This window comes from Tachysurus vachellii, chromosome 8 (genome assembly GCF_030014155.1).
Source record: "Tachysurus vachellii isolate PV-2020 chromosome 8, HZAU_Pvac_v1, whole genome shotgun sequence".
NCBI classification, from domain to species: domain Eukaryota; kingdom Metazoa; phylum Chordata; class Actinopteri; order Siluriformes; family Bagridae; genus Tachysurus; species Tachysurus vachellii.
Window position 1 is genome coordinate 25946258 of NC_083467.1, and position 12806 is coordinate 25959063.

General features: G+C 40.5%; 1 protein-coding gene across 1 annotated transcript in view; it reads left to right on the plus strand.

The window, feature by feature from the left end:
* The window catches only part of thsd7ba (thrombospondin, type I, domain containing 7Ba), a 279775-nt gene extending 271337 nt beyond the window's left edge, over positions 1 to 8438 (plus strand). Inside the window, exons 27-29 of the mRNA XM_060877047.1 lie at positions 97 to 295; positions 1850 to 1937; positions 6657 to 8438. Coding sequence (XP_060733030.1) covers positions 97 to 295; positions 1850 to 1937; positions 6657 to 6738 — 369 coding nt within the window. The 3' untranslated portion in view covers positions 6739 to 8438. The remainder of the gene's footprint in view (positions 1 to 96; positions 296 to 1849; positions 1938 to 6656) is intronic.
* The last annotated feature ends 4368 nt before the right edge of the window (positions 8439 to 12806 follow it).

Here is a 12806-nt window from a genome sequence, read left to right on the forward strand (position 1 = left end):
ATTATGTATAGCTTCATTAATTTAAGTAATTATGCTTGTAGTACACACACACACACACACACACACACACACACGCTGATGCTGTGTTTCCTGCAGAGTGGAGTGTGTGGCTGTGAGAAAGGCTACACAGAGGTGATGAACACTCACGGCTTCCTGGATTACTGCACCAGGACACCGGGGGGCGCTGGAGACACCAGGAAGGCCGACGTGAAGAGCAGCTCAGGGAGGGTGAAACCGGGCCCGTCCCAAATCCACGAAATCTTTGGCGAGTGGTCACTACAAGCTCTCAGCCCAGGTATTCATCATCATCATCATCATCATCATCATCATCATCACTTTATCTCCATCACACATTATGTCCATTCAGGTGTCATCAAGCCATCTTTGACATCTGAAGCTTCCTCATGTTCTACTCGAGTGACGTGTCCTGAAGCTAATATCTAACTAGAAAGGGAAGCTTATAGAGCCCTGTTTTATCTTTCTGCAATCAGAAGCCAATCAGAGCACTCTAGTAACTTGAGCATTAGCCAATCAGCAAGCTGGACACGTATAAGAGAAAAGGGAAAAGGGAGACACAGAGAAAGAGACAGAGAGAGAGAAACCGAACGAGAAAATTTTCACTCACTCTCTCTCTCACTCATTTTCTACCGCTTATCCGAACTACCTCGGGTCACGGGGCGTCAGGCAAGATACAGGCGTCAGGCGTCTCAGGCGTCATCGGGCATCAAGGCAGGATACACCCTGGATGGAGTGCCAACCCATCACAGGGCACACACACACACTCTCATTCCCTCACGCAATCACACACTACGGACAATTTTCCAGAGATGCCAATCAACCTACCATGTATGTCTTTTACATGTCTTTGGACCGGGGGAGGAAACCCCCGAGGCACGGGAGAACATGCAAACTCCACACACAAAAGGTGGAGGCGGGAATCGAACCCCCAACCCTGGAGGTGTGAGGCAAACGTGCTAACCAATAAGCCACCGTGTCCCCCCAGAAAATTTTCAAAGAAAGAAAAAGAGATGAAAAAGGGAAGACAAAAGAAAAAGACAGACAAGCAAGGAAGGAAAGACAGAAAGAGAGAGAAACATATAGTAGAGAGAGAGATAAATAAAAAGATAAATAAATATTTCCATCCCTCAGGTTGATCAGTCAGTAAACAGAAATCACAGAAAGTAAACAGAGCAGCTGTGTTTGTTTCTCTCTACAGTACGTGATCTTTAAGGTGTAGAATCAGAGAGGTTTTAGGTGAAGGCTGTCAGAGCGAGTGAGGATTTATCTTCACACTGATTTACAGCAGACGGTCGAGCCGTGTTTACGAGGCCCAGAGACAGAGGCTGATATAGAAGTGTGTTTAACACGCCGTCGTTTAGGGAACACTTTCATTACCCGGTGATTTGTATCAGCTGGAATGTGAAAGACCGAGCAGCTTTACTGTTAGCTTTAGGCTATTCCTGATTAGATCTAAATTTAGTGCCAGGTCCATGGCAGCTCTGCTTCCTCCATCATCTAGCAGCTCTGAAGTTACTGCAGCTCAGTCATTTACATGACAGTGACATGCACCAGGTGATGAATCTGTGGATAATTATAGCAATTAAATGCTTGAGCTGAAAGCTTCAGTCAAATTGGCTTTAAGATCCATAGCCAGCAGTTTAGCGTGTCTAAATCATCACATTCTTTATCCCTGTAACTCTATTATAATCTTTTAACCTCCAAACTGCAGAAAAAAACATCTGCACAGACCTCAGCTGTGTCATGGTGTAATAGATCTACAGTAATAGTGTAATGATGAAGTTTTTTGAGGTATGTGTGTATGTGTGTGTGTGTGTGTGTGTGTGTACAGATGGGCGGATAAAGATGTGGGTGTACGGAGCCACAGCCGGAGGCTTTATCCTCATCCTCTTCATCATCACTGTGTCCTTTCTCTTCTGGTACGTATGAGGTTCTGCTAGGAATGTAACAAAACCGATGTCTACGATACGGTGGAACACACTGAGAGAATGAAGGCTTGAGAGTATTAATAGCACTTGTCACACACTCTTATCAGATTTGATAATGATTTTCTGTGTATGTGTGTGTGTGTGTGTGTGTGTGTGTGTGTGTGTGTGTGTGTGTGTGTGAGTGAGTGATTACCATATTGGCTGCATGCTTCAGTGATCTTGGCAGTAAATTGGTGAGGAGAAATTTCATATGTGGCATGTTACTGCCACCAAGTGGGACAGAAGAAAAAAACCACCTGAATTGAGTCATGTTGGTCAGGTTTGGTTATACAACCCAAGAATAAATCAAGAACTTCACAGTGGACATCAGGGAGGGGGATGAGATCTTCAAGATTCAAGGAGAAATTTTAGGAGGAATGTTACTACAGAACGTGTATGCGACTCTTCTCTTTTCTGAAAAATTAGTCCCTGGGGGAATAGGACCCTGAGGAAACAGGACCCAGGGGGTACAGCACCCTGAGAATATAGAACCCAGCAGTTAAAACACAGTAAGAATACAGGACCTGATAGAATTTTTTAGGTTTGCTTTGCTTTGGAGAAGTCATCTGTGTCAGACTGCTGCCACTAACTCTGAACTGATTTCGGAGAAGAGACCGGAGTCTGTGTTAGAGTAGCAATGGTCTTCAAACTTTAATGAGACAGACACAAAGAATTTAAATAAAGTTTGGTATGGTCTATACATTATCTGTAGGCAACATTGATGAAGACAAATGCATCAGCAGATAACAGATGTGGTGATTATCAGAACAGAAAGAATTTCAGGTCATAAGGAAAAACATCACAAGGTCAGCATTGGAGAGAATACAGGACCCGGGCAGTTGTAGTAACCCAGGGGATACTGGACCCTAGGGATATTAGTACACTGACAATATAGGACCCTGGGGGTTTTAGGACCCCAGGGGATACTGGACCCTAGGGATATTAGTACACTGACAATATAGGACCCTGGGGGTTATAGGACCCCAGGGGATACTGGACCCTAGGGATATTAGTACACTGACAGTATAGGACCCTGGGGGTTATAGGACCCCAGGGGATACTGGACCCTAGGGATATTAGTACACTGACAGTATAGGACCCTGGGGGTTATAGGACCCCAGGGGATACTTTACCCTAGGGATATTAGGACACTGACAATATAGGACCCTGGGGGTTATAGGACCCCAGGGGATACTTTACCCTAGGGATATTAGGACACTGACAATATAGGACCCTGGGGGTTATAGGACCCCAGGGGATACTGGACCCTAGGGATATTAGGACCCATTGACAATATAGAACCCCGGGGGTTTTAGGACCTTGTGAATACAGGCCCCTGGGGGTTATAGGACCCTAAGAATAAAGGACCCAAGTGGTTATAATAAAATTAGGAAACTGGCAATATCAGACCGAGAATACAGGATCCTTGGGGTTATAAGACCATAAGGATACAGGACCCAGGGGGTTATAGGAAAGTAAGGACACCGGCAATATAGGACCTAGACAATACAGGACCCGGGCAGTTAAAGGTCCCTGAGAATACAGGACCCTGGGGGTTATAGGACCCTAAGGATAAAGGACCCAATGGGTTATAGGAAAATTAGGACGCTGGCAATATCGGATTCTGAGAATACAGGACCCTAGGGGTTATAGGACCCTAAGGATGCAGAACTTTAGGGAAATTAGTACTCTGGCAATATAGGACCCTGAGAATACAGGATCCAATGGGTTCTAGGAGCCTAAAGAAACAGGGCCCATGGGGTTATAGGACACTGAGAATACAGGACCCTATGGGTTATAGGAGCCTAAGGATACAGTGCCCATGGGGTTATAGGACATTGAGAATATAGGACCCTGTTGGTTATAGGACCGTGTTAATACAGGGCCCTGGGAGTTATAGGCTCTATAAAGTCTGAGAACACCGGTTTCTGGAAATATAGAGCCCTGGAAAATAGATAACATAAAACACTTGCTCTCTGTGTGTGAGTGTTTGTGAGTGTGTGAGTGTTTGTGAGTGTGTGTGTTTGTGTGTGTGATTGAGCAGTGTGTAATGATGCAGTGCTGAATAGTCTGTGATAATAAGTCAAATAAGTCAGCGTAATTGCTCTGAGTGTTCAGAGGAAATTCACACAGGACGATTTACATAACGACACTGAAACAAGTGAACATCCTTCAGAGTGCAGCACAGACTGGGGGCCAGGGGCCGGGTGATTTACAGGCAAATTTACAATTACCTGTAAATGTAGGAGTGAGTGTGGAGTGTTTACGGCTTCTCTGTGCTCGGTCCTACATTCTCAGGGACCTATAACCCTCAGGGCCCTGTATTCTCTGGGTTGTATTACCCCAGGATTAATGCAGGATTCAGTAAAACAGGTTTGCAAAGCAGTTTTTACACCAAACTGAGAACTAAAACACTCATTTATTTTTTTTCATAAAGAACTTAATTTGTTCAATTAATTAATTGATTTATTGAAGATAGATAGACAGACAAACAGACAGACAGATAGATATTGTTAAAGGATTGCTTGCCTGCCGTTTGTTCGTTGTTTTTGTCCTCTGTTTTTTTTAAATGAGTGACTCAGTTCTCAGTTTGGTGTAAACGCTTTTATTGTTAATCCTGCAATAATTCTTTTAATTCATTAAATATTTCAATTATGTGCCATGTTTTATTAGAGCACCCAGTTATATGTTGTTTACAGTAAAATATGAGTCCCCTGGGGTAAATACAACCCTGAGAATACAGGGCCTTGGGGGTTATAGGACCCTGAGAATGTATGACCCTGATAATATAGGATCCTAGGAGTTATAGGAGCCTAATAATGCAGGGCCCTGGTGGTTATAAACCCTATAGCGGCTGAGAACACCTGGACAATTCTGGAAATATAGAGCCTTGGAAATATAGGTACATAAAAAAACATAAAACACTACATCTCTAAGAACACTGAGATTATAGCACTCTGGGAACATCAGTTGTGGGATTATAAGAGGATTCTTGTATTCATACTGTAGGAATCTGGCAAAATTAGAGCCAGAGAACATAGGGGTCTAGTAATACGACACAATGAGGACGTAGGACCCCTGAGGTTCCCCTTGGCTCTGGGATAAAATCTGAAGACCATGCAGCCCTAAGAACATCAGCCTACAGCCGGACCGAGGAACTTAACTAACACATTATTATATTGCACATGCTTTAAATATTCTGTAATATTAGATATTAAATAGTATCAGATTATGTATTACGTTTGGACATTGTATAAACAAAAGTCCATTTCCTTTTCAATTCAATTCAATTCAATTCAAGTTTATTTGTATAGCGCTTTTTACAATGGACATTGTCTCAAAGCAGCTTTACAGAACATAAACATAGAGCAGAAGATAAACATAAGGAGTAATATAAAGGATTATTCATTCATTCATCTTCTACCGCTTATCCGAACTACCTCGGGTCACGGGGAGCCTGTGCCTATCTCAGGCGTCATCGGGCATCAAGGCAGGATACACCCTGGACGGAGTGCAGACCCATCACAGGGCACACACACACACTCTCATTCACTCACGCAATCACACACTAGGGACAATTTTCCAGAGATGCCAATCAACCTATCATGCATGTCTTTGGACCGGGGGAGGAAACCGGAGTACCCGGAGGAAACCCCCGAGGCACGGGGAGAACATGCAAACTCCACACTCACAAGGTGGAGACGGGAATCGAACCCCAACCCTGGAGGTGTGAGGCGAACGTGCTAACCACTAAGCCACCGTGCCCCCTATAAAGAATTAATAAAATTATAATATTATAATAATATAATAATAAAAATTCAAAATATATATAATTCACAGTGTGTATGTATGTATATGTATTTATCCCCAATGAGCAAGTCTGAGGTGACTCAGGCAGCAGTGGCAAGGAAAAACTCCCTTAGATTGGTAAGGAAGAAACCTTGAGAGGAACCAGACTCAAAGGGGAACCTCATCCTCATATGGGTGACACTAGATGGTGTGATTACAAATATACAGTCAGGCAAGTGTTGTATTGGTGTAGGGATCACATGGAGTTCAGATCTCCTCTTAGTATCACAGAGTCCAACTGGAGCTGGTAGATCTGTAGATGTCTCAGGATTCTCACAGAGTCGGCCTCGTCTCAGCGGAGGTCCAAAAACGTCATCGCACGGAAGACGATCGGAGCTGGTACGATGTCTGGGTGTCTCGGCATGGGTAGAAAAAGAGAAGAGCAGTGCAGAGGGATTAACATATCTGCTGTTCAGAAAAATGTGCAAGTCTAATGTAATAGTGCACAATATAATGGGATGTATTATGTGTACGCCTGACTAAAGAGATGAGTTTTTAATCTGCATTTAATCTGGTAAAGTGTGTCTGAGCCCCGAACACTATCAGGAAGACTGTTCCAGAGTTTGGGAGCTAAATAAGAAAACACTCTACCGCCTTTAGTAGACTTAGATATTCTGGGAACTACCAGAATTCCTGAGTTTTGTGATCTCATAGAGCATGAAGGATTGTAACGTGTTAGAAGACTAGTTAGATACGTGGGCGTTTCCTTTTCACTGTTCCAAAAAATCTCAGCTCTTCTTCTCTCACTATGTCTTACCTGGAGATCTTTTTCACTAGTTTCTGTACCTGATGTTTTCTTTTTTGGATATTTTTCTCTTTCAGCAGTCGATCAGTAAAACAGAGTAACTCCCCTCCACTGCAGAAAGCACTGTCTCTGGCTTACGATGGAGATGTGGACATGTGACAGACCCTTCAGAGCCCCCAGGAGCTCACCCTGGACCACGGGGAATGCCTGCATTCAGGAGAGCTTCACTAATCCTATAGAACAGAGGGGACATTGGAGCAAAGCGTGTTTTCATAGCCTTTAGTTTTGACATTTGACCAGGACGACAGAGATCTCGGTACGTTCTCACTGCGTGGATTTGTATCACTGGAATAAAAAGACGAGTAAAAAAAAATGGAAGAACGTCTCTATTCGCACAAAAGAACGAATCAAACCGAGTGATGAGGAAACAAACAAGACACTTCTACACTATGCACTATATTAGTGCTTTCTTCAATTATTATTTTTGCAAACTGGTTTTTAGTGGTTTTATTGATTTTCATTGTGATGCAGCTGGAGTTTTCATTATGTGATGTATATGAATGTGTACATGCAGGCCTGATCTTCATCTTCTATACTAAACACCAAAAGAGATTGTTGTATTAGCCCAAGTTCTGATCTTTGACCCTTAGCCCTGTAGCTTGTCCCCTCTAACACCAGCACTCGATCCTCCTTGCTCGTTTAGCTTCCTCATTGGTTTTTCTGCCAGGTTGCGGTTCATTTTCACCAGTTTGGAACAGGACGTAGTGTTTTCTCATTCCTGTGATAAACAGGAAGTGGAAGGAGACTCGAGAGCCATGTGTTCAGTAGCTGTAGATCATCCAGCATCCAGGTGCTTTTTTTTTTTTTTTTATGCCTGGTGTTTTTTAAATTGCAAGAAAAAAAATATGGAGGACAAAAATTGCAGGTGTGTTTCATTGCCAGTATTCAAACTAGCGATAACAATCAACGTGATGTCCAACTGTAACATTAAAAATCACAAGCAGCTCAAAATGACTCCAGCGTCAGGGTTGTAGAGTCTAACGAAACAGCGATCATTCTGAGAAACAAAATGCAGTGTGGACACAGACACAGGGCTGACGGACCCAGCAGCTTTTACTCGTTGGTTCTTGGATGATAATAAAATAAACGGGTGGAAAAGATCAGACTGACTTTCCCTGATGTGTGTGTGTTTATAGAAACGAAAAAATCAGACCAACTTGACGTCTGCATTCAGGAATCTGTTTGGGAACTTTAAAGGTTCCTCAGAGAAACATTAATGATTCCAGATCAAGGTGAATAGTATGGAGCTTTCAGCATCTCAAACTGTGTGTGTGTGTGTGTGTGTGTGTGTGTGTGTGACAGAGTCTGACAGAAACCAGGGGTAAATGTACATTCTAGGGCAAAAAAATGGGCCACGTTTCTTCATAAACACAAAAGAGCTGCAGATTGTCGGAGGTGAAGACGCTCTGATGTCATATTTCTGCCTGTAACTTCACTCCAAAGACTTCATTACTTATTGAACACTGGAACGCTGCTCTGTGTTGATTTGTTCCTCTGGTTTTTACTCGTCCTAACATTGTACACGTTGGTTTTTATTTTAAAAATCAGGATGCTCTACATTTTATTTGTAACTGCATTTGATATAAAATCTTCACGTCATCAGTAGCTACAGGAGCACACACACACACACACACACACACACACACACACACACACACACACACACACACACACACACACACACACTACATCCTCATTTCTCCCAGATGGTTTGCTTTCATTCCTTCTTCTCACATTCTTTATTTCTTCCCACCACATTTTCACCTCTGACAGGTGGAGAAGCTTTTTTTTATATAATTTTTTTTAAATTTTTATTATTTATTTTATTTCTCTGTTGTTTTCACTCAGCTGTTTCTGAAGCTCTAATTTATAAATCTCTTAAACAGGAAGATGAAATGTCACAGTTTCCTTCACTTCAGGTTTATATTATATAAAAATGTAGCTTTTAGCCAGATAGCAATCCGAGACGAAGCAATTTAGTGAAGACGGTGCGAGTTCAGGGGTGGTTCTAGAGGCGGGGCCACAGGGGCCCTGGCCCCTGCTGAAATCTGATTGGCCCCTGATTGGCCCCTGTTTCATCGATCGTCGACGAGAAGAGCAACCGGGGAATTTTTCACAACGATCACAGATGCAATTCCACCCCCAAACGATTGGCGGCACTCGAGCGTTTGAAAAAGGAATGACTGCCGAAATGTATTTGCACCGTACTGAATAAATTATTTTGTGTGCTTGAATGTACCCTGTACTTGACCCCTGAACGTAACATGTGGCCCCTTAATGGCCCCTGCTACAGAAAAATCCTAGAACCACCACTGCGAGTCGCTAATCATGACAACAATCATAAAGATAAAAGTATCTAATATTCTTATTATTTTCCTGTAACATCCTGATCTTAGCACACAGTAAAACCTCCTCATTTTTATCTATTTATACTTACATTACAGTTTAAGTTACGGTTCCCTCTGACACTGAAGACTCCTTCATACTCCATCATCCATTGTAACTTATAATCTAATATAATATATAATAAGATGTCATCTGAGTCAACACCTGACCACCAGTTCTCCACGGACTGGAGGTGGCGCTCTAGTGTGAAATCCTTCTGTATAATGTGTGAAGACAAGCCAGATTCTGAGAAATGCTCATTTTTAAGAATTATTTTATTATTTATGTGATCAGTCATGTGATGAGTTGTGCCAGATATTGGATATTTCTATTTATTTATTCATTGTTTTTTTTATTGTTGTTTGTTTGTTTGTTTGTTTATTTGTACTCTCTATACAATTTAACTTAAAATGTATTTTGTTTATAATTCTATGCATCATAAATACTAATTTTCATGCATTTTTTTCTTTTTTTTATCTCGAGTGTTCCTCCTCACTTACTTACTCACTCTCTCACTCATTCTCTCACTCACTCTCTCATACTCTCTCTCTTTCTCTCCACCTCCTTCTGTCATGTTTGAATTTTATTATTGTTGTTGTTATTTTTAGTATTGTTTATTTATTTATTTATTTATTTTTATTAGTAGTATTATAATTATTATTATTATAATAATAAAAAGTATTATTATTATTGGTATTATTTTTATTATTGGTATTATTATTATTATTATTATTATTATTATTATTAGCATTATTATTAGCATTATTATTAATAATAATGCTAATAATAATAATAATGATAATAATAATTAGTATTATTATTATTAATAATATTTTTATTATTATCAGTATTATTATTATTATTATTATTATTATTATTATTGTTTTATTATTATTACTGTTATTATTTTTATTTATTATTATGATTCTTATTCTTATTCTTCTTCTTCTTATTATTATTATTATTATTATTATTATTATTATTATTATTATACACTCCACCCGTCTTTAACCTGTCATTTGTTTAACATACTCAGAAAGCTAAGTTTAATTTGTTTCAAGCTGGTGGAGGGGCGTGGCTTATGTTTAGCTGGTGAGAATACAAGCCACACCCCCTTGACTTCCTGTCACTGAAAGTACCTCAAAAATCTGTACAGCCTTTTATTAGTGTAACGACTTTCCCTGTGGATTTGAGCCCAGCTGATTGAATATATCTGCTGATATCTATATCTATATATTTTGGCACTCTGTAAGTTGTAAGTATGCATGCTCCATTAAGTTTTGGTCTGATGTCATAAATTATTCCAAAAGTGGCCTTGCACTTCTCATCGCTTCGCTCCTTTATTTTCCTCTGCGTTTTTATCCGCAGCGTCTCCAGGTGCGAGTCTCTATCGACTCTGCTCTCTTCTGTCCACTGACCTGATGAATGACGACGTTTACACGACCTGTCACCTGTATGTTCAATTTCCTCTACGCAGAACTTACAGACTGCCTGAATTTATTTCTTTTTTTCGTTGTATTTTCTGTTCCAACTGTGTGTACTTGAAGAGTAGAATGCAAATGCTAATAAATTGTGATACTCGGTGACAAAGTGTCTCATTAGATCAGAGGAACAGAAGACGCTTATGTGACGTGACATACGGCTAAGTACGGTGACCCATACTCAGAATTTGTTCTCTGCATTTAACCCATCCAAAGTGCACACACACAGCAGTGAACACACACACACCGTGAACACACACCCGGAGCAGTGGGCAGCCATTTATGCTGCGGCGCCCGGGGAGCATTTGGGGGGGTCGGTGCCTTGCTCAAGGGCAACTCAGTCGTGGCCGGCCCGAGATTTGAACCCAGTCAGACTCTCTAACCATTAGGCCACGACTTCCCCCTTATCGATATCGATATTGCGTTTTAACAGCAGAACAACGCTAGCTTGTGTCAGAATATCTTGACTAAAAAAAAAATATCTGATGATTATGAACGGATGAAACTTTAGAGCAAAGATCAAAGTGTTTTCACACATCTTATAATTAATTGTGTCTTATTCTACTGAATCATTTCGCTTCTTTTTAGAAATAAATATTTGAAATAAACAAAATGATCCAGCAATAAAACAATAATAATAATAATAATAATAATAATAATAATAATAATAAAAAGTTGAATAAATGTTTAGGTTTAATAATCTTTTAATATTTTAGTTATAATCTATATTTAATAATCGATTGATATTATTTGGTTTTATTGTGAGCTTCGAATAAGAACTGAAAGATCGTTAGGATGATATACTTATGTTATTTATTCATTATTTTATAACTTTACAAGTAAAGTTTCCTTGTTGACTTGTTTTCTGTATTTACGACACATTAATCGGGTTGATCAGGCGTCTACGTTTTGATTCCAGTCTTTTGATGTGTTCACTGATTATTATGAGAAAAATAAACCCTAGCACAGCGCTAACGCCGTCTAGCCGCACAGACACGGGATCAGAATTCAAGACGTGTCGTCTTCCCGAATCCTCTGAAGCGACGCTCTCGCTGTACGTCTCTCGTCTCTTTTTGATAGCGCGCATCCTGTTTGGCGTCGTGTGCCATGTGTTAGAGCAGCTTGGACCTCTGATGTCCAATAAATCCCACAGAGAAAGCTACAGATTGTCTGGCACAACGTCTACACTATCATCTGGCCAAGCTGGCAGCGATGACGCTCCGCTGATTCGATTGTGGAAAGTGTTCTGATATTTATTGATTTAAATCCAATCTCTCTTCTTAACTGCATCAACACTGATGAGTCAGAGGTCTGAGGATCAGTGTGTCTGCCAACGGAGGAAAAAAAAATCAGAATCTGGAATCTTCTTTAGAGCAGAAATGATCAGTGCAGTGGAGCAGGAAATGATCTACATGCTCTAAATTCTGTAGAAATACAACAGTCTAAGATAAACATATGTATCTGTCAGAACATCGTGTTAATTCACACGTGAAGATTTCCATTTGAATTAAATTGTTAAGACTGAACGTACGAGCGTTCACCAATATTATTATGTTTGTTACCAGAGCTAATATTAAATGAGTCTGATAAAATGTGTCAACGTGTCTTTATCCAACAGAGGAACTCGCCGTTTAAGTCCAGAGTCGTTACTATAGAAACCATATAACTATATAAGGCCTTTGGACGAGCTCGACTGCTGTCAGACGTGACAAGTCGCTTCACTAAGACTAACCTTTATTTTATTTTATCTTTTTTTTTTTCAACTGCACAAACAAGCCTCAGGGAAAACAAAAAAGAAAAGTAACGGCACTCGGCTGCATGCCGAATGAAGCCGAGACCGAAGCGAGCCGGTAAAATTTGCACATAAAATAACACTAAGTAATAATCAGTGAGTCCCTGAGGGTGAAGTGAAAGACATTTACAAACACATTTAAAGCAGTTTAATAATAAATTGGGACATTAACTCCATCTGCTTGATTCCAGGACAGAAGTGATAGATCATCTTTATCTGTTACTGTATCTACAGCATTCCTCGTTTATTAATTCTGAGCCTAGGAGATATTATAAAAGAAGATGATCGCTGTCTTCTAATAGGACAGAGAAATCTAAGAAACAGGAAACTCTTAAGTTTAGACTCTTAAGGTTAAGGCTCTGGGTTGTTGATCAGAAGGTCAGGGTTGGAGCCTCAGTACTGCTGCTGTTGAGCAAAGCCCTTTTTCCTGTCTGTATCATGGCTGACCCTGTGCTCTGACCCCATCTTCCTAAGCTGGGATGTGTAAACCTCACTGTGGGGCAGTAATA